The sequence below is a fragment of the Dasypus novemcinctus genome, chromosome 17 (assembly GCF_030445035.2).
Source record: "Dasypus novemcinctus isolate mDasNov1 chromosome 17, mDasNov1.1.hap2, whole genome shotgun sequence".
NCBI lineage: Eukaryota > Metazoa > Chordata > Mammalia > Cingulata > Dasypodidae > Dasypus > Dasypus novemcinctus.
Window position 1 is genome coordinate 15,777,322 of NC_080689.1, and position 18,869 is coordinate 15,796,190.

General features: G+C 55.4%; 1 protein-coding gene across 1 annotated transcript in view; it reads left to right on the plus strand.

The window, feature by feature from the left end:
* The window catches only part of SH3RF3 (SH3 domain containing ring finger 3), a 403,194-nt gene extending 387,489 nt beyond the window's left edge, over positions 1–15,705 (plus strand). Inside the window, exons 9-10 of the mRNA XM_058278324.2 lie at positions 2,427–2,761; positions 12,386–15,705. Of these exons, the coding sequence (XP_058134307.1) occupies positions 2,427–2,761; positions 12,386–12,554 (504 nt within the window). The 3' untranslated portion in view covers positions 12,555–15,705. The remainder of the gene's footprint in view (positions 1–2,426; positions 2,762–12,385) is intronic.
* The last annotated feature ends 3,164 nt before the right edge of the window (positions 15,706–18,869 follow it).

Below are 18,869 nucleotides of genomic sequence, written 5' to 3' on the forward strand. Positions count from 1 at the left end.
GACGAGTCCAAAGCAGTCTCTTGGGAGCCACCGGGGACCCAGCAGCTACAGTTTCAGACTTCCGTACACTGCCCTCATCTTACATCCTGGCCCCTGCCACTTAACCTCACCAAACAAGAAAAACTAAATTCCAGGAAAGCCATGCAAATGTCCAAATCCTGGGGCAAACGCAGTGATATAAAACCACCCCTTCTTTCTCTTTCACACATACACAGACACGCTCACATCTGCGGCCCAGCCTCAAATGAATACAGCTATTTTTCTCCCACATATAGAATTTAAGTTCTTGGAGTATCAATGGGTAATATTTTTTTTAATTGCATTTATTATTTATTTATTTAAGATTTTATTTTATTTATTTTTATTTCTCTCCTCTTCCCCCTCGCCCCCCAGTTCTCTGTGTCCATTCACTTTGTGTTCTTCTGTGTCTGCTTCTATTCTTGTCAGTGGCCTGGAAATCTGTGTCTCTTTCTGCTGCGTCACCTTGCTGCATCAGCTCTCTGTGTGTGTGGTGCCATTCTTGGGCAGCTCTCCTTATGGGGCGCACTCCTTGCACATGGGGCTCCCCTACGCAGGGGTGTCCCCCTGCGTGGCAAAGCACTCCTTGCGTGCATCAGCACTGCGCGTGGGCCAGCTCCACACAGGTCAAGGAGGCCCGGGGTTTGCACCGCGGACCTCCCATGTGGTAGGCGGACGCCCTAACCACTGGGCCAAGTCCACTTCCTGATGGGCAATATTTTAACACTCTCCCCTGCTGAGAGAAGAAAAGGATGAGATCCCTGTTCATTCATAATCATGCCTAGAATTCAGAGCAGACAGAATTTTTGGCAGCAAGTCACCAAGGACGCTGCCTGTGTCACCCATCTCGGCTTGGTTTCCTGGCCCTCGCCGGGCCCCTCAGCCTCACCAACTCCTCGTTGAGTGTCCGCTCTGTTTCGGCATAAAATCAGCCTCAATCAGAAGAGGCTCCTCTGGAGCCCAGCGAGTGCTATGCATCTGTGACAAGCAGCAGAAGGGTCTGGAGCAGGTTGTCCCCCTGCAGAGGGTCCCTTTGGGGGTGGGTGGGAAGGGGAATCCGCTTTGAGGACTGGCAGTGGCTTTCGGATGCTGTTGAGGCAGCCTCAGCCTCGTGATTGTCAGGGCAGATTCCTTCCCTTATTTCATGGGTTTTTTATGTGACTGACCTCAGCCTGAACGTTGGCACATCCCGTGTTAGCCGTTTCCCTTCTAGGGAAGCTGCTTGCCTGGGTGAAGGAGCTGAACCAGGAATTTGCCCAGTGAGACAATTCAGGCAGAGTGCACCAAGGAGCGGTGGACCCCTTGGCCCTCCGCTGCTCTCGGGGGTTGGGGTCGGGGGTTAGCACCCCGGAGCCCGAGGGTGCTCACGAGAACTCTTGGCAGGGGGCCTGGAGGAGCTGGTGACCTCCTGGTGAGGCTATCTCTTGGTCAAGCGCTGCCCTCTGCTCAGGGATAAGCGCTCCTCCCTCATCTGCAAAGTATTCTCCCCGGGAAGGTGTGAGATGCGTGCACACACAAACCCACGTGCTCACGCTCACGTGGCAGAATTTCCTGTGTGGTACAAATTCTTTTGTGCAGAGCAAAGCTTACATAAAATGCTGCCCAGCGTTTCCAAATGCACCTGGCGCCCAGGGACACAGGGGCTTTAGCTCTGTTAACCCAGGAGGTAAGTGGAGCTTATCTCAGGAGGCTCTCCCAGGAATAAGCAATCCCGGGCTGCATAGCCCTGAGATTTTCTTTTAAACATGTTTGACGCTAACAGGAAGTGAGACAGGGATTCTCGAGCAATAAGTAGGAAACTGGAGTGTCCAGTAAAGAGCAAAATGGTGCCCTCAGATCCAAAGTCAGCAAGGATAGCAGGCCCCCGCCAACCCCTTCGAAAGAGAAACTTGATATCAGGCCAGAGTTGGGTGAAGGGCCTGTTCCCCAAAAGACCAGGGGCCCCACCCATGGTCCCCAAATTCCTATGAAGTCCAGGCAGGAACAACGTGAAGGAGGCACATCCTCAGTCCTGCAAAGTCCACATAGAAAACCTGGGTGAGGAGAAACCAGATCATATTGATTCTTGGTTCCTTGGACACAGCAAAACCCGGTGGCCAGGCTGGGGCCAGGTCCTGCGAGGTGGGGCCCAGCGCTGCATCCTCGAGAAGGCGTTGGCCCAGCTCCCACCCCTGGGCAGCTCTCCTGCCCCACGGGCCTCGTGACTCTTGCTCTGGACCCCTCGGCCAGGTTTAGGGGAAGGAAGGAAAACAGCTAAGCTTCAGCTTAGCTTTGTTGTGTTCCTCTAACTCTCTTTACAAGATTATTTTTAAAGTTTTCAAACAGGACTCTGCTTACCCAGTCTCACTCACAGCATTGGAATTGGGAAGCCTTAACCTATTTGGTCTCAATTTTGTGTGTCTTTCCAGAAGGAGAAGAAGAGCGGGCTGCTGAAACTTCTCGCTGGGGCATCCACCAAAAAGAAGTCACGCTCCCCGCCGTCAGTCTCTCCAACCCACGACTCCCAAGTGGCAGTGGACACCTCACTCCAGGGCGCCATGGGGCCCGAACTCTCCTCGCTGTCCAGCCACGGGAGGGCAGGGTCCTGCCCGATCGAGAGCGAGATGCAGGGTGCGATGGGGATGGAGCCGCTGCACAGGAAGACGGGCTCCTTGGATCTGAACTTCTCCTTGTCCCCTTCTAGGCAAGCCCCTCTGACCCTGGCTGCTATCCGCCCCGAGCCCAAGCCCCTGCCCAGAGAGAGGTAAGGAGGAAGGGGTGGGGGCAGGTGTCCTCTGGGACAGGGTTGCAGGGGTTGGTCTCTGCAGTCGTGGAGGCCACCTTCGGGGAACAGGGACAACGGGGCTCACAGCCGTGGAACGTCTCTGAGGATTAAGTTTGCAAAATATTCCTTGCTATTTAAATCCATTCTGTTCCTGAGTTTGCATACCGAGCATCCAGCTTTAGCCGATGAGTTTGGAAACCAGAGCATTTCTTGTTTTCTGAATCCTGCTGCCGCCTTAGTTTCAGATTGCAAGGGATTCACCAGAAAATGGATCAGAAGCTGTGCGACCCTGAGCCCCCATAGCGTGAGTGCAGGAAGTGAAGACAACCTGTACTCCCCTCAATCCATGACTGTCGGTTGGCTGTGGGAACTACAAAGCAGCCCCCTGGGCTGTGTCCCGGTGGGAGTATATGTCCCACCCCAAGAGTGGATTTTCTTGAGCCTCAGCCCACTCAAACATCTCCAGTTATAAAATGTTATCTCTAAAGAGGCTTCAGGAATATGTTGTCCCTTAGGTGAACGTTATGAAATTGCCCCTGTGGATCCATTTTTGACCAAGAACAGTGATTTCCTCTGGTTCAACCTAGAGTTTTACGAATCAAGAGACGGTCCAAGAGAGGGGAGGTGGCTGCCGAGGTCCCTGAGCTGCAGAGCCTGACTGTCCTCGCCCATCAGGAGACCGCGGGCGGGGAAGGGTTTTTACCAGGGGTCGGAGAGCTCGTTCCCTGATCTGTGGTTTGGGTCCTAAAAGAGCTCTTAGGTCAAGGCTGGCAGGCAGTATGGAGAGACGCCGTGGTTGTCAAGTTACGGTTATGGGAAAATACGTTCTGAAGTTCCTTCACCTTGAAAACACTGAATAATAGAACATTAACAATCTCCTGAGGAAACAGTTCTGTCGTTTCTGTTGGAAGCCTTGAACCGGCCAAGCCCCTCTCCTGACGGCCGGCGCCTCCCGTGGTCTCAGCTCTCCGCTCCCTGTCAGCTTGTGGGGCCGTCGGAGAAGGCCCCTGCCACGCTGAGCAGGCGCCACCCTCGGCCACCGTCCCCAGGGCCACATGGAGGAAGGGGCCTAGTCGAAGCTCCCTCCACATCAGGGGTCGGCAGACCTTCCCTGTGAAGGGCCAGACGGTGAACGCTTGACGCTGGGAGGGCCAGTTCCTGTGGCGACTCAACGCCCTGCCGTTGTCAACAGCCGGAAGGGCCCGAGATGGCGCGGGGGTGGGGCTGTTCCAACAAAACTTGATTTGTGGACGCTGACATTTGGAGCTCATGGACTTTTCATGTGTCATGCGATCTTCTTTTGATTTTTTCCCCCAACATTTAAAAATGTAAGAACATCCTTTGCTCTCAGGCCATGCACATTCGTCCGCAGGCTGACCCCTGGCCTGGATGGCTGACCTCAGTGCTGGGCCTAGCAGACAGCATTGAAATCGGGCCACTGCCCACGGAAAACTAATCCCTCTCCAGGGTGATGGAGGCACAGGTGTGGGGCCAGCAGGCATAGGCTCCTGATAAGCAGTGAGTTAAAAATGTAAGTCTGTATTTGAGCCTGGATTAATAACAGCTAACAGTCCTCGGGTGCTCTGGCGGGGTGGGGGGACACAGAACAATCAACATTTGGCGTAAACGCACCCCATGCCAGCCGGGTGTCTGCCCGCCCTGTGTGCCCAGCTCTTTTTCAAGTGCCTCCCAAGAACCGTATGAGTTCAGTTCTCCTACTATCCCATTTTATAGATGAGGAAACTGAGGCTTAGTAAAAGGTGAAGTAACTCATACAAGCTCACACAGGTAGTTCATGGCAGAGCAAGGCTGGAACCCAGCATGGCCCAGCCACGGAGCTCAAGCTCTTAAGCCTCCCCCCCCATTCTGTGGGGGTTGTGCAGTCAGCAGCCACCCCAGAAACCTTCAATGTGAAAATAGTATGGAAAGTGTCACCGCCCTGCCAGGATATCACTGCAGCTGCACCTGCTTCCAGATCCTCCAAAGCTGATTACGACCCCATCGGTCCCATGTACAGCTGCCTCCTTGGTCCAATCATCACTAAGTACAGTGAAGAGCCTCCACCCGAGCGCGTTCCCCCGGATACCGGGTTTTCCCACACCCACTCCCACACCCCACTCTCTGCCTCCACTTCCTTTCCCGACGGAGCCTCCTCCAATTTCAGACGACTCGACAACATCAGAACCTTCTTCCCTCCGAGGTCCAGCTGCCTGGCTTTCTGAACTTGTGTCCTGGCCCCCCTCCACGGGCCATGCGGAGTCAGACTGCTGGCTCGTGAGAACAACAGGCTTCCCCAAGTTTCTGTTCTCCCCACACCCACCGACCTTACCTTCAAAGACATAACTTCCAAAGACCTCGATAAAGTGCCTTAAACAGAAGTCTGTGATCCACTGGAAGGTACAGATTTTGCTCCCCTTCCCTGAATATCCCGTCTAGCCAGGGTGTTATTGTACTCAGAAAAGCCTAGAGCCACCCGGAGACTCTTGGCACCCGCCTGTCCCCAAGCACGCAGCAGAGCCTCATTAATGAGAAGATTTTCAAAAACAGCCTAAAACCAAACTACTTCCTAATGAGCCTCAGAAAGGCCGTCTCCCCCCAGCCTTTGCCGCCCGTACACTGTGCTCCGGGGAGCCCGCAGGTGGGAGCCGAGGATGTCCCAATGGAAACGCTTACTCTTCCATGCGGCCACAACTCCAGAAAGCTCTGGACCCTGGCCCTGGGGGCTTGTGAATAAAACTTCGCAGCTGGAGGAGGGGCAGCAGCTGTGATTCTGCTGCCTTGCAGAGGCAAGAATGCCTGCTGACCAGGCCCCGCACAGTCCCTCGCTTGCCAAACTCTGATGGAGGGCCTGCTGTGCGCCAGGCTCGCCTTGTAATTTTGGAAGTGGGCAGCGGCTGGGAGGGCGGGATCGGGGCCATGAAACTCCAGGTTTCCACCACCTAATGGGTGCTAAGGAGGAGCCCTGCAGTGGACTGGGTCCCAGACGTAGCACCACCTGCATTTCTTGAGCGTCTCGTGTATACAGACCCCAGTGGCTTCTGTCTTGAAGATTTGGGAAGACACCGGGCAGCTGCTGTCCTAGCCGCTTGACGAGGAAGTTAGGGTGAAGGAACAGCGGAGGGATGTCATGGGAGGCTGCTGGGGGCGCGTACCCAGGGAAATCCCAGAGGCTGGGGCCTGGCCGTCAGCCTGCAAGCACGGACGCCCTGCCCGGGCAGCTTGCTGGAAGTACGCCGTCTCGCAGAGGGAGGCTGGGATGAACCAAGCTCACGAGGCTGATGTATAAAACAGGAGTGCCAGTTATCACGCCCTGTCAAGAGGACTTGACCTCTGGGTCATCTGAGCATATTCTTGCCCTATGGACAATTTACAAGGAAGTCAGATTTTTGAAAATTGTTTGGGGAACTGATACTAAAGGGTATAGCAATGGGAAGCGGATGTCACCTGCTTCAGGTTAAAGCTGGCTAATGGCCCCATCTCCCCAACACAGACACAGCCACCCTGGTCAGGTCTGGTGCAGAGCCAGCCCCTCCCACCCCGTGCTCTGGACCCCTCCGTCCTGGCTCATCTACCTCTTGGCAATATTGCAGAGTGGCTTAGAGCAGGTTCACCTGCCACTTAGCCATTTCACCCCAACAAGTTTCATCATTTCTTGGAGTCCCAGTTGTCACACATACAAAATGGACATCATAATCCCTACCTGATGTGCATAACTATTTGCAAAACCCCTAGATTAAGACCTGGAGAGTTACGCGTGCACAGTAAATCATCGTTATCCCATTGCTTCCTGGCAAGTCCCGTACCCCTTTTGGTTGGCAAGTCTTCTTACCGTCTGTCCACACAGCGAGGCGGCTCATCTCAGCCTTGCTGTCCTGGGAGTCACTCAGCCTCGTTAGGATTTGATCCATGATGTAGGTGGAATGATGGCCCCCAAGATGCCCACACCCTCATCCCTGAAACCGGTGACTCTGTTACTTTCCATGGCAAAGGGGAATGGAGGCTGCAGATGGAATTAAGGTGGCTAATCCGCTGACATAGGGGGATTACACTGGGTTATCCAGAGGGGCACAGTATCATCACCAGTGTCCTTTAAAGCAGAAGAAGGAGGCAGGAGAGGAAGTCAGGGCGAAGTGACGTGAGAAGGACTCGGCACCCCCCCTGCTGGCTTAGGAGACAGAGGAAGGGGCCACAAGCCCAGGAATGCCAGTGGCCTCTAGATACTAGAAAAGGCAACGAAAGAGATTCTCCCCAAGAGCCTCCAGAAGGAGCCTGCTGACCTTGATTTTTAGCTCAGTGAGACCCGTGGCAGACTTCTAACCCTCAAACCTGTGAGATGATGAGTCTGTTGTCCTGCGCCACTAAGTTCATAGCAATTTGTTACAGAAGCAATAGGAAACTAATATACACATGTTGATATTAAAATTTAGCATCCAGAGTCTAGACTTCTCTTTGCCATTTCCAAGTTCCCAGGGACCACTGTTCTGTAATTTTCACACTCCCCCAACTCAGTGGGCGTTCATCCTCAACAATGCTGAAGCAAGTTTACCAAGAAGCCTGACTACGGAGAAGGAAACAAATGACCCAGAAAGAGGAGAGGACAGTCCAAACCTCATGGCTAATTGCAATATGCAGCAACAAGAATCCATCCTGATTTTGAGCATTTTGATTCCTTGAGCCTTACGACTGAAAATGAGCTATAATCAGCATAACCTTAATTATACTCAGCAGGGCAGCGCCTCTAATTGATTTAAGATGCCACAGTCATGACACCGGAGTAGCTGCAGTCCTCAACTCTTCATATGGCCCTTTATGTCTATAATGGGCAATATTAATTACTTTCATGCAACAGAAAGAATAACCCAGAGTCTTGGAATAATCTGGACTGAAACATTAAACACTTGTCTTGTATAAATTCAGCCCACATCCATCTGGACTCATTAAATCATTGAATTGCTCAGAAGCACCAAATTACTTTTTTTCCCCCCCTAACAAATTACATTTTTAAAGCTGCTTGTTTGTTTTGCATCTGGCAGTGAGGCAAAAGCCAAAAACTAGTGTTCAGAGTCTGAGAAATCTCACCCTCTGCCTTCTTTTCTTCCTTGGGAAAGTGAGAGAAGGAGGCAGATGTTTGAGAGGCGTTGGGGAAATGGCAACAGAGATTTTTTGTTGTTTCTCTCAGAGCCACAGGTAGGAGAGGCACGGATTTTTGTGACACATCCACACACACACTCACAGCCTTGGATTCCAGAGGGACTAGCCAGAGAAGTGAAATGCGCAGGGTGTCAGTGCTGCATTTGGGTGCCGAGCTGCCTGATTTCATCAGCCCATTTGCTGCGTCCCGGCATCCATCTGTCCTTCCCCCGCGGGGGCCAGCAGGCAGCAGTGTGCAGAGAAGCTGGGCTGGGAGGAGGGCTGCAGCCACACTCTACTGCCCCTCCGCAACATTCCTGAAAGCCCGGAGCGGGGCGGTTTGGGGCGTGGAGTACCACCTTGCCGGGCTCCGGCAGATGGAAACTGGCCCAATCATTTGGCACCTGCGGACATTCCCAGGCAGTTAGGAGAGTTTCGAGACCAGCACCCAGGCTAGCTCTGCTCCCTTGGGAGAAAGAGAACCCCACGGTGCGAGGGGGCCACATCCACAAAGTGAGCCGCAGGAGCCACCTTCCTTTCTGCCCTCCCTGCCCTTGCCTGGGGAGCAAGTGGGGGTCTGTGTGGCCCCTGGATGGCAGCGCCCTGCACCCTGGGCCTGAGTGCTCTCCATCCGTGCATCTTCTCTGAGCACAGACCCATGGCCATCTGTGCCAACCCAGGCAGGGCCAGGCACCCCCAGGCCAGGCAGCAGGCCAGGCTGAGAGAGCTCCAAAGTCTGCCTCCCCTAGAGCGTTGACCCTGGAATGCCAGTGTGCACGGCGCTCACCCACCGACCCTGTTGGGAAGACGCGTCCCCTGGCGCCGGCCACCAGGGGTCTTAACAGGCGGGTCCAGATGGAGCCCAGGAGTCCATCTCAGGGGCCTGATGTCCGGGGGACACTTGGAGAAGTGCTGGCTGAGGGTCCCCTTGTGTGTATTTATGTATTTATTTATAGCTCCCTGGTTTCTCAAAGACCAAAACCTGTCAGGTCAGAGGTTCCATGTTCAGAAGGTGTTGGGAGCCCGCAGGAGAGCACGCCGCTGGGGCACCCAGGGGACCCACTGCAGGGCCGGGGGCGCTGCCGGGGCACCCAGAGGACCTACTGCAGGGCCGGGGGCACTGCCAGGGCACCCAAGGGACTCACTGCAGGACCGTTTGAGCAGTCACGGGCCTCGGGGGCACCGCCAGGGCACCCAGGGGACTCACTGCAGGGCCGTTTGGGCGGCCACGGGCCTCGGGCGCCGAGGCAGGGCGCCAGGCACAGGCCCTCTCCCAGTCAGCCGGCAGCCCAAGGAAGACGAGGGAGAGAGGATTTCCCATCTTCCCCCAGCCCCAGGCTGTGGGCCGCTCAGCCTGGGCATCGCCAGGGGAGGAAGTCCAGGAGAGGAAGTCCTGTCGAGGCTGAGAAGCTGAGGGAAGGAGGCTTAAGTCAGGCCCGCAGCCTCTGAGGTCCTCCCCTGTTCTCAGGCAGCCTTCACTCCATCAAAGAGTGTGCGCAGCTTTCTTCAGAAGACGGTGGAAAGGGGAAGAAGACTGAGTAGCCTCAGACCTGAGAGAGAGTTGGGAGGGGCCAAGAGGATAAAATAAATAAATCTTTGTAAGTTGAGAATTCAGATCCGCCCTCCCCCGCCAAAGTTTGCAGAACTAGCCGGTCAGTGAAACAAGCAGAGCCCCCCAGAGCCCCTGTGGGCCCGGGTGTGGGAGGCCGTGGCCTGCAGGCCTGAGAGCTAGGGTGCAGCCACGGGGCACATCTGCACCTCTCCCTGCACCCCCAGGTACCCGGGAACCTCGGGCCCCAGGCACAGGTGCTGCAGGACAGATGGCAGCGTGATGCCCTAGTCTCGCACGGAGCCCACTGTGCACACTTCAGCTCCTACTAGATGCCTTTGCCCACGGGAGGGTCACTCAGCTGTATTAGCCAAGGAGCAAGATGACCCATGGCCTTTCGTGGATGGGGCACACCAGGGAACAGAGAAGCCAGGGCCGGGGAGGAGATGTTAATTAGGAGATTAATGGTGGAGCTGCAGTTTCCTCTAAATCTGCTGCCCAGCCTCAGGCCCACCTCCCACCTCCACTCCCGCCCCCTGCCCACAGAAGCCTCTGGCCCTGGCTGGCACTCATGCGGCGGCTGCTGCCAGCTTCTCCCCAGCAGCTGTCCCTCTCCAACCCAACAAGCCACCTCAAGGCCTCCAGGCTTCCCTCACTCATTCATCCAACAATGAAGGAACCCAACAGCTATTTACTGAGCAACTACTGCATCCAGGTTCTGTTCTAGGCACGGGGATACAACAATGAGCTAACTGCAACAATTCTTGCTGTCATGTAGCTCACAGTCCAGTGTGGAGCCACAGATGCTCTCCAAAGGTGGTAGAGACAGTGTGTTAAAGGTGCGAGTGCCCTGGGGAAAGGCAGGCAGGGCTGCGGACACTGGAGCAGACTCAACGCGGGGAGGGAGTGCACCGTGTATTTCCAGGAGAGAGCGTTCCAGCAATTGCAGGCAGCGGGAACAGCAGGTGCAGTCTAGGAGCAGCATGCCGGAGGCACAGCAGGGAGGGCTGGGGTGTGGCAGGAGGCGTGGCCAGAGAGGTAACGGGACCTCAGACACTGTCTCCTGAATGTGGCTTGGACGCTGACCGAGGTGGGAAACCCCTGGAGAGTTCTGCGCAGAGGAGAGATCTGGCTTGGGTTTTTAAGGCATCCCTCTGGCTGCTGAGTTGAGAAGAGACCACAGTGGGACAAGGAAGCCTGTTAGAGGCCAGTGCTGCAATCCAGGGATGGGGAGATAACTTGGGGGTCATCAACGTAGGTGGTATTTAGAGCCATGGGGCTGGAGGGGGTCCCAGGAGGACTCGGTGGATGGACTCTGGCAGGGGCTTCTTTTCAACATTCTTTCCTCAGTAGCCTCGAGCGCAGCACCCAATCCAGCAAGCAGGCATGGGACATGTCCGCAGGCTCTGGGCAAAATGGGTGTCTATGGCAAGAGCCTTTCCTTGGTGGCTGGCAGCTAGAGCCAGTTCAGAGGTGAGATCAGCGGCTGACCAGTTAACAGCCCCACCCTGCCGATTTGGATGCATCTGGAGTCCATAGACAGGACAGCTCTTCCCGCACGACTGTCTTAGGCGTCCAGGCAGTCATCCGCCCTAGTGGGGTTCCGAAAGGACTAGAGGGCGACAGTGAAGTCAGCTGGCTGACGGGGAAGAGGGGCCTGGGGCAGTTCCTGTCGGGCTGGGCCACATGACGAGGGGCTCCAGAGTCCCTGCTGGCGTACCCCTTGGGGTGTTCCGCAGGGAGAGCACAGCCTCTCTTTGCGCCTCCCCCCCTTCATCTGAGGCTCGCAGGTTCGGTGTGTGGGCGGGTAGCAGAGCGTGGCACTTCAGGTGGCCTCGTGGCAGGTGCGCTGGCCAGCGTCCTACCCGCCACCGCCAAGTGCTAGTCAGGCGGCCCCTGTATGACTGTGAGGTGCCAGCCAGGGAGGCCGACCCCTGTCTCAGAACCTGGGAGAAAGCTGGAGGCCCCATCGGCTGGGCCCTGGCGGGGGCAGGGGGGTGCAGGCCAGCCCCCAGCTGGGAGGGGCCGGCGGCCTGGGCTCCTGCCCTGAGAACTCAGGCCTGACCACCGCCCCCCCACAAAGTCACCCAGGAGGCAGAGGCCATGGCACAGGGCGAGTCTTTACAGGTGAATCTCTTGGCTAGATTTTTATGTAAATATTTCCCTGGAAACAGGGGCAGTAAAGAGGTCTCAGAGGCTGCCGGGAGGGCTGAGGTTGGGTGGGAACGTGAGCAGGAGACGTACAACAAATTAAACCTCGTTGAGGAGGCGGCCTTAGGTTCACGGGCGAACGTTGCAATATTTTATCATTTGGAGGGGCATATTTTAAAATCATGGCCTTTTTACCCCCAACACGTCAAAGACTAGGCAGACGGGGAGGCCGCTGTTTCCGAGACAAAGACACTGACCTTAGAGAGGTCAAGACAAGGAGCCCAGGACGTGACAGAACCAAGACACCTCTGAGCCGTCCTCGCGTGTGGCCCTGCGCTCAGCCCCACGGCCTGGGGACTGAAGCGGCTGTCGTCCTCCTGCGAGGGCTGCCGGCGGGGAGAGTGTCACATTCCATTCCAGCAGCTCGAGTCTAAACACACACCCATGGGAATGTTTTTATTTTTTTAATAAAAAATAGATTTACAAATGTTTCAAGGTATAAATTAAAAGTGGAAAGTTTTAAAAGAAAGGAAAATAAATTCTAAAAATTGTCAGTGGGACAAGCAGCCCAGAGTTACAGTTTATACTAGAGAGGAGAGCACGAGGAAGAGGAGCGAGCGAGCCAGGAGGCACGCGCAGTCCCTGAGCCGGTCCCTCGGCCACGGAACACCGCCACGTTCCTTCCGCCACCTGCCGCCAGGCCCAGGGGGCCCCGCAGCCCTTCTGAGGCCTCAGGCCGGGGTTCCCCACTGTGGCGTCTGGTTTCTCCGCAGGTACCGCGTGGTGGTCTCCTACCCGCCTCAGAGCGAGGCAGAGATCGAGCTGAAGGAAGGCGACATTGTGTTCGTGCACAAGAAGCGAGAGGACGGCTGGTACAAGGGGACCCTGCAGAGGAACGGCCGGACGGGCCTCTTCCCGGGCAGCTTCGTCGAGAACTTCTGAGGACTCGCTGTCTCCCAGACACCCCGCTCACCAGGGAGGCCCTCCCCAGAGAAGCTCCAGGCACAAGGAGAGGGAGGGGAGGCCACGCCGAGGGCCCCAGGCCCTTCCTAGGCCTCCGGTGGGGGGGTGGACGCTGGGTTCCCGGAACTCGGGGTGCCCTGGCCCAGGGTGGGCGGCCGGGATGGGTGTCAGGGTAGTGCCTTCCGCCCGCGATCCCCAGCCCAGAGCACACACTTGGGAGGCTGCTCTCCAGTGAGAGGCCAACTCCCTCGGTGCAAACTGTCAAGAAAATATCTTTTAAAAAAGACGATGATGATGATGAAAGTCGAATTATTGCTGTGACTGATTGTCGAGCTGCAGTGTTGTTATTTGCTGCCTATGCAAGATGGAATGGAAAGTGGTGGGAGGGCTGCTGGGGGCGTTGGAACCTTCTGTCTGGGGCTGGAAGGAGTTTGGAGAAGGCCTTCACAGGCCTGGCCTGGGGTTCAAGTGGGGCATCCAAACTGCTGCGTCACCCTCTCGATATACCTCAAGAACCTGCCGCCTGGTCACTCTGCAAGAGTGCTCACAAACGAGAGGCGCCTTACCAGAAGGGTCTGGGGGTCGGGCCCCCGGGAGCCCCTTGAAAAGCTGACCACACAGCTCTTGCGGGGGTTACGGACCAGAATCCTAGTTGGCTTTGTCTCCTGCCAATCTTATAAGCAACAATCTTGTTTTTGCCACCACTGTCCCTCTCCATTGCTTCTTTCTTACAGCCTATCTTTTTAAATATAAAGCTGTTCAACTTTATATATTTCTAATGGGTCCAACATTGCCTATTTTTTCATACATCTGGTGCTGCCTTTTTTGTAAAACTAGTAGTGACTTGGTTGACCTTGAGAGGAAAAGCTGAGGGGACATCAAACAGGCAGAATTCTTATACTTACCACATAACTTTTGGAGAAGTCTGAGAAGTCCCTGTCCTTAACCTCAAAACATTGGCTAGTGCTCCATGGGGTAAGAGAGAATCCATTTAGGTGGTGGGGGGAGACTTTGGAAAAAGCCAGTTTCTTTAAACCTTTCCCAAAACCCCATGCTCTGTTTCGACAGAGATAATTATTATCCAAGGATTGGAAACGTTTCGAGGAAGGGTCATTGTAATCGCCTTTTATGTGACAGTAAAGAGAACACTGCAGGTCTACCCCAGCCCAGGAAGGCGGGATTTTTCTTTAGTTCTTGCTTCAGAGAGAACGACTGCAATTAGCATTGTCAAAATATGATTTCTTGCTCTCTAAATGTACAGTTTTTGCCACAATTCAAATGCACCGCATTATTAAGGGTTTTTTTTTTTTCCTTCTTCTTTTTGCTTTTTTAAATAAAGAACTACTCCCTTACTGGGCAGGGCAAGGCTTCATCTACTGGAGACTTAGAGGTACAATAAAGAGGAGCAATGTGTCGCTGCAGGTGGAGGATCAAATCTAGTGGAGGACTGCCAAGGGGAGCAGGGGAAGAGGACTGGACGGCGTTGATGAGGAGTCTTCAGTGGAGTGAGGCTGGAAGGAAGCGCATTCATTAGCAAGACAGCTCCCTCCCCACGAAAACTGAATCAAAGAGCCCTGGCGCAAGGCGATTTTATTCTCAGAGAGTCACACCTTAGGAATACTATTTTTTACCGTTTCAGTGTCACAGTTTGTAACTCCTCTCTACATATGTTTTTCAGAAACCACTCAGGCTTAAATTAGGCTGAATAAATTAGTCCTGGGTAACAGAAGGTCTTCCTGGTTTTCAGGGATGCCACGAATTCCAGAAAGAGTCTCTCGTCTGACTTGATGCCTTTGAAATATGAAATGCTAATTTTCAGAGTTCCAATCTGAGGATGTGACTTGGCTATATGTGACTGCCAGGTGGCCACCATCCTCATGAGGTCATGCTTGGAGGAAAATTCCTTTTTTCATTCCAAATGACAATAGGTTTAAGAAACTCGTTTTGAAAACAAAGAAAAAAATCTGGTTTAACCATCGGAAGCTGGTTAATCAAGACGAGCCAGTATCTATTAGCCATTAGTTACCAAATTAGTTGCCTAACATGCACAAATAGCATATGCATGATTAAATCCCTCGTCACTGAAAACATGCATGGATGAACATGCTGAGTGATACACTTGTTCTCCAGGGAAGCCAGAGTAAACTCAAAGCCCCAGTAATCAGGATTTTTTTTAATGAGGGCAGCTACCAAGTTCCAGAATAGACTAATTCAGACTTCCTTTTCTCTCCCAGCCACTACCCACACGGTGCTAACTGGTTGAAATGTGGTCAGAAGCTTAGCCCCTTGAGCTTGGACCCCACCGCCTTCGGAGTTGAGAGTTGGGGCAGGTGGTCCAGGCATCTTAGGCAGACCTCGGGTGGTCCCCTCGGGTGGGTTCTGTTACAGTCTTAGGAAGAATAAGGAAAGTCCACGTTAGCGCTTGGCCCAGCCGGTGGCAGGAGCATCCTTTCTCGGGCGTCCCCAGGAGCAAGCCCCAGGCTGCCAGAGAGCAGGGGAAATGCATGAGCAGCCCCTCCACAGTGTATTTTAATTGAGTCAAAACCATCACCTTCATGAAGAGTTGGCCCACGGAGAGGAGCGGGCGCAGACTCAGCCCCTTTCCTTGGGCCATCTTGTCTCTAAGGACGCACACACGGTGGCTACCAGGATGAAACCAATCCCTTGTTTGAAACTTTCGTCTTCCAACCTGCCCCAGTAATGTACCCATTTTACTTGTGGAGGACCCTCTCGGCAGCCAAGGTGATTTGCTTTGAGGAGCTCAGGACAAACCCTGCGGCCACCAGTGAGCAGGGTCAGTGGGAGCCAAGTTGGCACGGGCCCGCCCAGGCCACAGCGGGGCTGAGGGCCTTAGATGGCACCAGGTGAGCAGGAGGAACCCAGGGAGGCTGGTGGGGTGCAAGCGCCTCCCGGGGCCACAGGCACCGGCCCCAGCCGCCTCGGGAAGTCAAGGTCAGGCGCATGTACCGTGAGCTCAGCTGACCGAGAAACTCTTTGTACTTTGCACAATTCACACACACACAAATGTTTTTGTTAAACACAAATGTCAGCGTGTGAGTTTGGAAGAACTGACAGTGATGACAAACTATGATGCCTGTGTTTCCGAGTCTTAAATAAAAATGAACGTGGAGAGAGCACGTGCCAGGCCCCTTTTTCTCTCGGCGGATGGAAGCGGCGGGTTGGGGGAGCAGAGGCTGTGAGGAGCCGCCAGGAAGGCTCCTGGCCCCGGAGGTCAGAAGACGGCTCCGCGCACTGGGCGGTGGGCTGGCTCTCTCCCTCCCACTCCCACAGGTTTCCCGAGGGGGGAGCACAGTGACTGCATCAGGGCAGGTGGGCCATCTGGGTGTCACACGGCTACGCCGGGCACACATGGAAGAAATGAGAGTCCCACCAGGCCCTTCCTGGAGAGGAGCCTCGCCATCCCCTCCTGGGGGAAAAGCTTCAGTGTCGGTTACTGCAAGCCCCTCTGGGAGGACGGAGGGGCACATCTTCACCGCCTCAGCCCCTCTTGGGGACCACCACTGTCCCTCTCAGGTCCTTGGGGTGCCCATGCCAGGGAAAGCTGTACTCTAAAGCATAGGATGGAGGCTCAACAGGGGGGCTGCCAACCTCCAGAAAGGTGGCGCTGTGCACCTGCTCGCGCCCCATCCCTCTCCTACTCTTTCATCGACGGATGCTTCCTAGATCGCTCTGTACCTGGCCCTGGACCACTAAGGTGAGCTGATCCTGCTGAGGGGTACCTGCTGTGCCCAAGCCTCCGGGGAGCAGATGCTGCTTTCCACGCCAGAGGTCGGATGCCCTGGCAGGAGGACCTCAGACCTGCTTCCCCTTAAGCTCTGCAGTGACTGCTGTCCCGAGGGATAGACCCTGGCCAGTCAGCCAGAAAATGTAGGACTTGGTGCTGGGGAAACAGGTGAACAAAAACCACACAGCACCTGTCCCCATGGAGAGCACATGGTAGTGAAGAAGTCAAAAGGTAAACCAGTTAAACTAACTGGACAATAGCCACTATCGCCCGGCAAACGACTGTCGTGCAAAGTGCTGAGGCGTCAGGATGAGAATATAATCTAGTTTGGGGGTGGTGGGTGGAAGGCCACAGCAGGAGAGTTTCCCTGTCTTCCTGGGACCTCCAGAACAGCGTTTTGTAGAAATCAATAAGGTAAAGACAGGACGACGTGTGTACCAGGTAGAAGAGAGAGGATATGCAGAAACCTAGAGGTTGGAGAGCGCATGGCCTGGTCAAGAAGGGTGGGTCCAGGAGGGCTGGAAGGAGAGAGAGCAAGACTGAGTGTGTGTGTGTTTGGGTAAGGGGGCGTGGGAGAGAGAGGAAGGGAGAGAGGACTGAGATGAGACAGGGCCGGCAGGTGAGTGGCTCACAGCCTTCTAGGCGCAGGGCAGGGAAACCTGCGGAGAGTTTGCGGGAGGGTGACGTAATCCTAGCTGAGCGCTTAACAGCGCCCTCTGGCGGCAGCTCTGAGAATGGCTTGAAAGAACGTGGGAAACCCGTTAGGGGGGCACGGCGGGGGTCGGGAAGAGGTGCCGCCCTCTTTGCCCAGGGTGATGGTGAGGACGCGGAGAGAGGTGGAGAGACGTGAGCAGAGGCCGTGAGAAAGCCTAGGTGACGTGAGGGCTGGCGCTCCGGGCAGGGCCCGCTCCAGAGCCGAGCAGACCCCCGTGAGGGAGCCTCTCCTGCAGCCACACAGCTCCTTCAGGACTAAAGAAAACGAGGGGAGCAGAGGGGGAGGCAGGAGGCCTGTGGGGCGCTCAGGAACATTCCCAGCTGCGGGGCTATCCCAGCCCACCAGGAAGCGCTGACTGGCAGGCCGGGGGGGCCATGAGGGCTGCCTCAGGAGGCACCTGCCCCTTCACCGAGTGGAACGGCCGTGCCGCCCCCTGACCCGGCCACGCATCTGCGGGTCTAGGCCACGCGTGGACCTGGAGGCCCGAGGTGGTCGAGAGTGGGAACACGGCAGGGACGTCCTTTCTGGGACCAGGGCTTCGCATCCTTCTGAACAAAACAGCCAGCAAGCCTCCCACCCGGTCGCCTTGTTTGTGTCACATGACACACGCCCACCCCCAGTCCCCGCCGCCGCCCTGGCCTCGCTGGGGGACACAGGCACACCATCTGGCCAAGAGCTGGTCCCCTCTGGCTAGCAGGACCCGGGGGCACAATTCTGCCCTAGGGCCACTGTACCAAATGGTTACCCACTAAATAGGGGGACTCCAGGGGAGTTGAATTCAGGCCAGAGTGAGAGCAGTAGCAGGGCAACTGGGGACACCCCAGGGTGTCCCCTCTGTGTCCCAGCTCACACGCTCCAGGCCCGCCTTCTACCTCAGCCATTGCTGTGACCACCAGCCTCGTGCAAGGACAACTTGACAGCCCTCCCTTCGGCTGCAGCTTTTGGTCCTGGGTCTTCTCTGTCACCTCAGTGAGGGAAGCCTGAAGAACCTCCACGGGTGCGAAACCGGAAGCGCGAGGGAGTTGGCATCACCTGGGGAAACCAGGCCTCACGGGTAATGAGAGCAGTGGAGAAACAGCTCTTCTTTCTGTGTGTGGGCAATTGTGAGACGCACACTATACCAGTGGGGCCAAACTCCTCCCCTGGAATTACTCCCCAAATTTCAGCCTGAGTCTGAATTCAGTGCCCATTTTTTCACACCTCCCCAATTCACACACGTGAGCACACGCCTTCCTCTCCCTTCTCCCAGCACACGTGGAGGAGGGCAATGGAGGGCGGTTGTAGTTTGTGGCCCCAAGGCCACCTGGAGATGCAAAGGATGTGGCCAGGGGTGCAGGGAAACAGTGGGTGCCAGTAGTAGACCAGGCCCTGGCCACAGCCAGTCCTGGGACCGTTCCCTCCGATATCCAGGACCAGGTAGCTGAGCACACGCCCCCCAGAGCAGGGCTGCAGGGCTCCTGGCTCCTGCACGAACCCCAGCAGAGCACACAGCACATCTGGGCAGCCCAAGCAACCTCCCGGGCCCGCCTAGCCTTCCTTTCCAGCCAGCGAGTCTGCGGCCCCGTGGCAGCCCGAGATTTCCTCTCCCGCCTAAAATAAGCACAAGAGAAGAAGGGCCTTAAAAACATACATTTTCCCATGTCCCTCAGGAAGGCAGCAGGCCCAGTTTCTGTCTTCCCCATGCAAGCGCTCTCGCAGCTTTGATATTTGCTTGAAACTTAAACTCCACCTCAGAGCTCGCTGGGCCAGATTCCGGGCTTATGTAACTCCCTGGGAATTCCCATGTGTGGGACTGGCTTTTCCTAGAATCGTATTAGGATTCACAGCTCGGTTA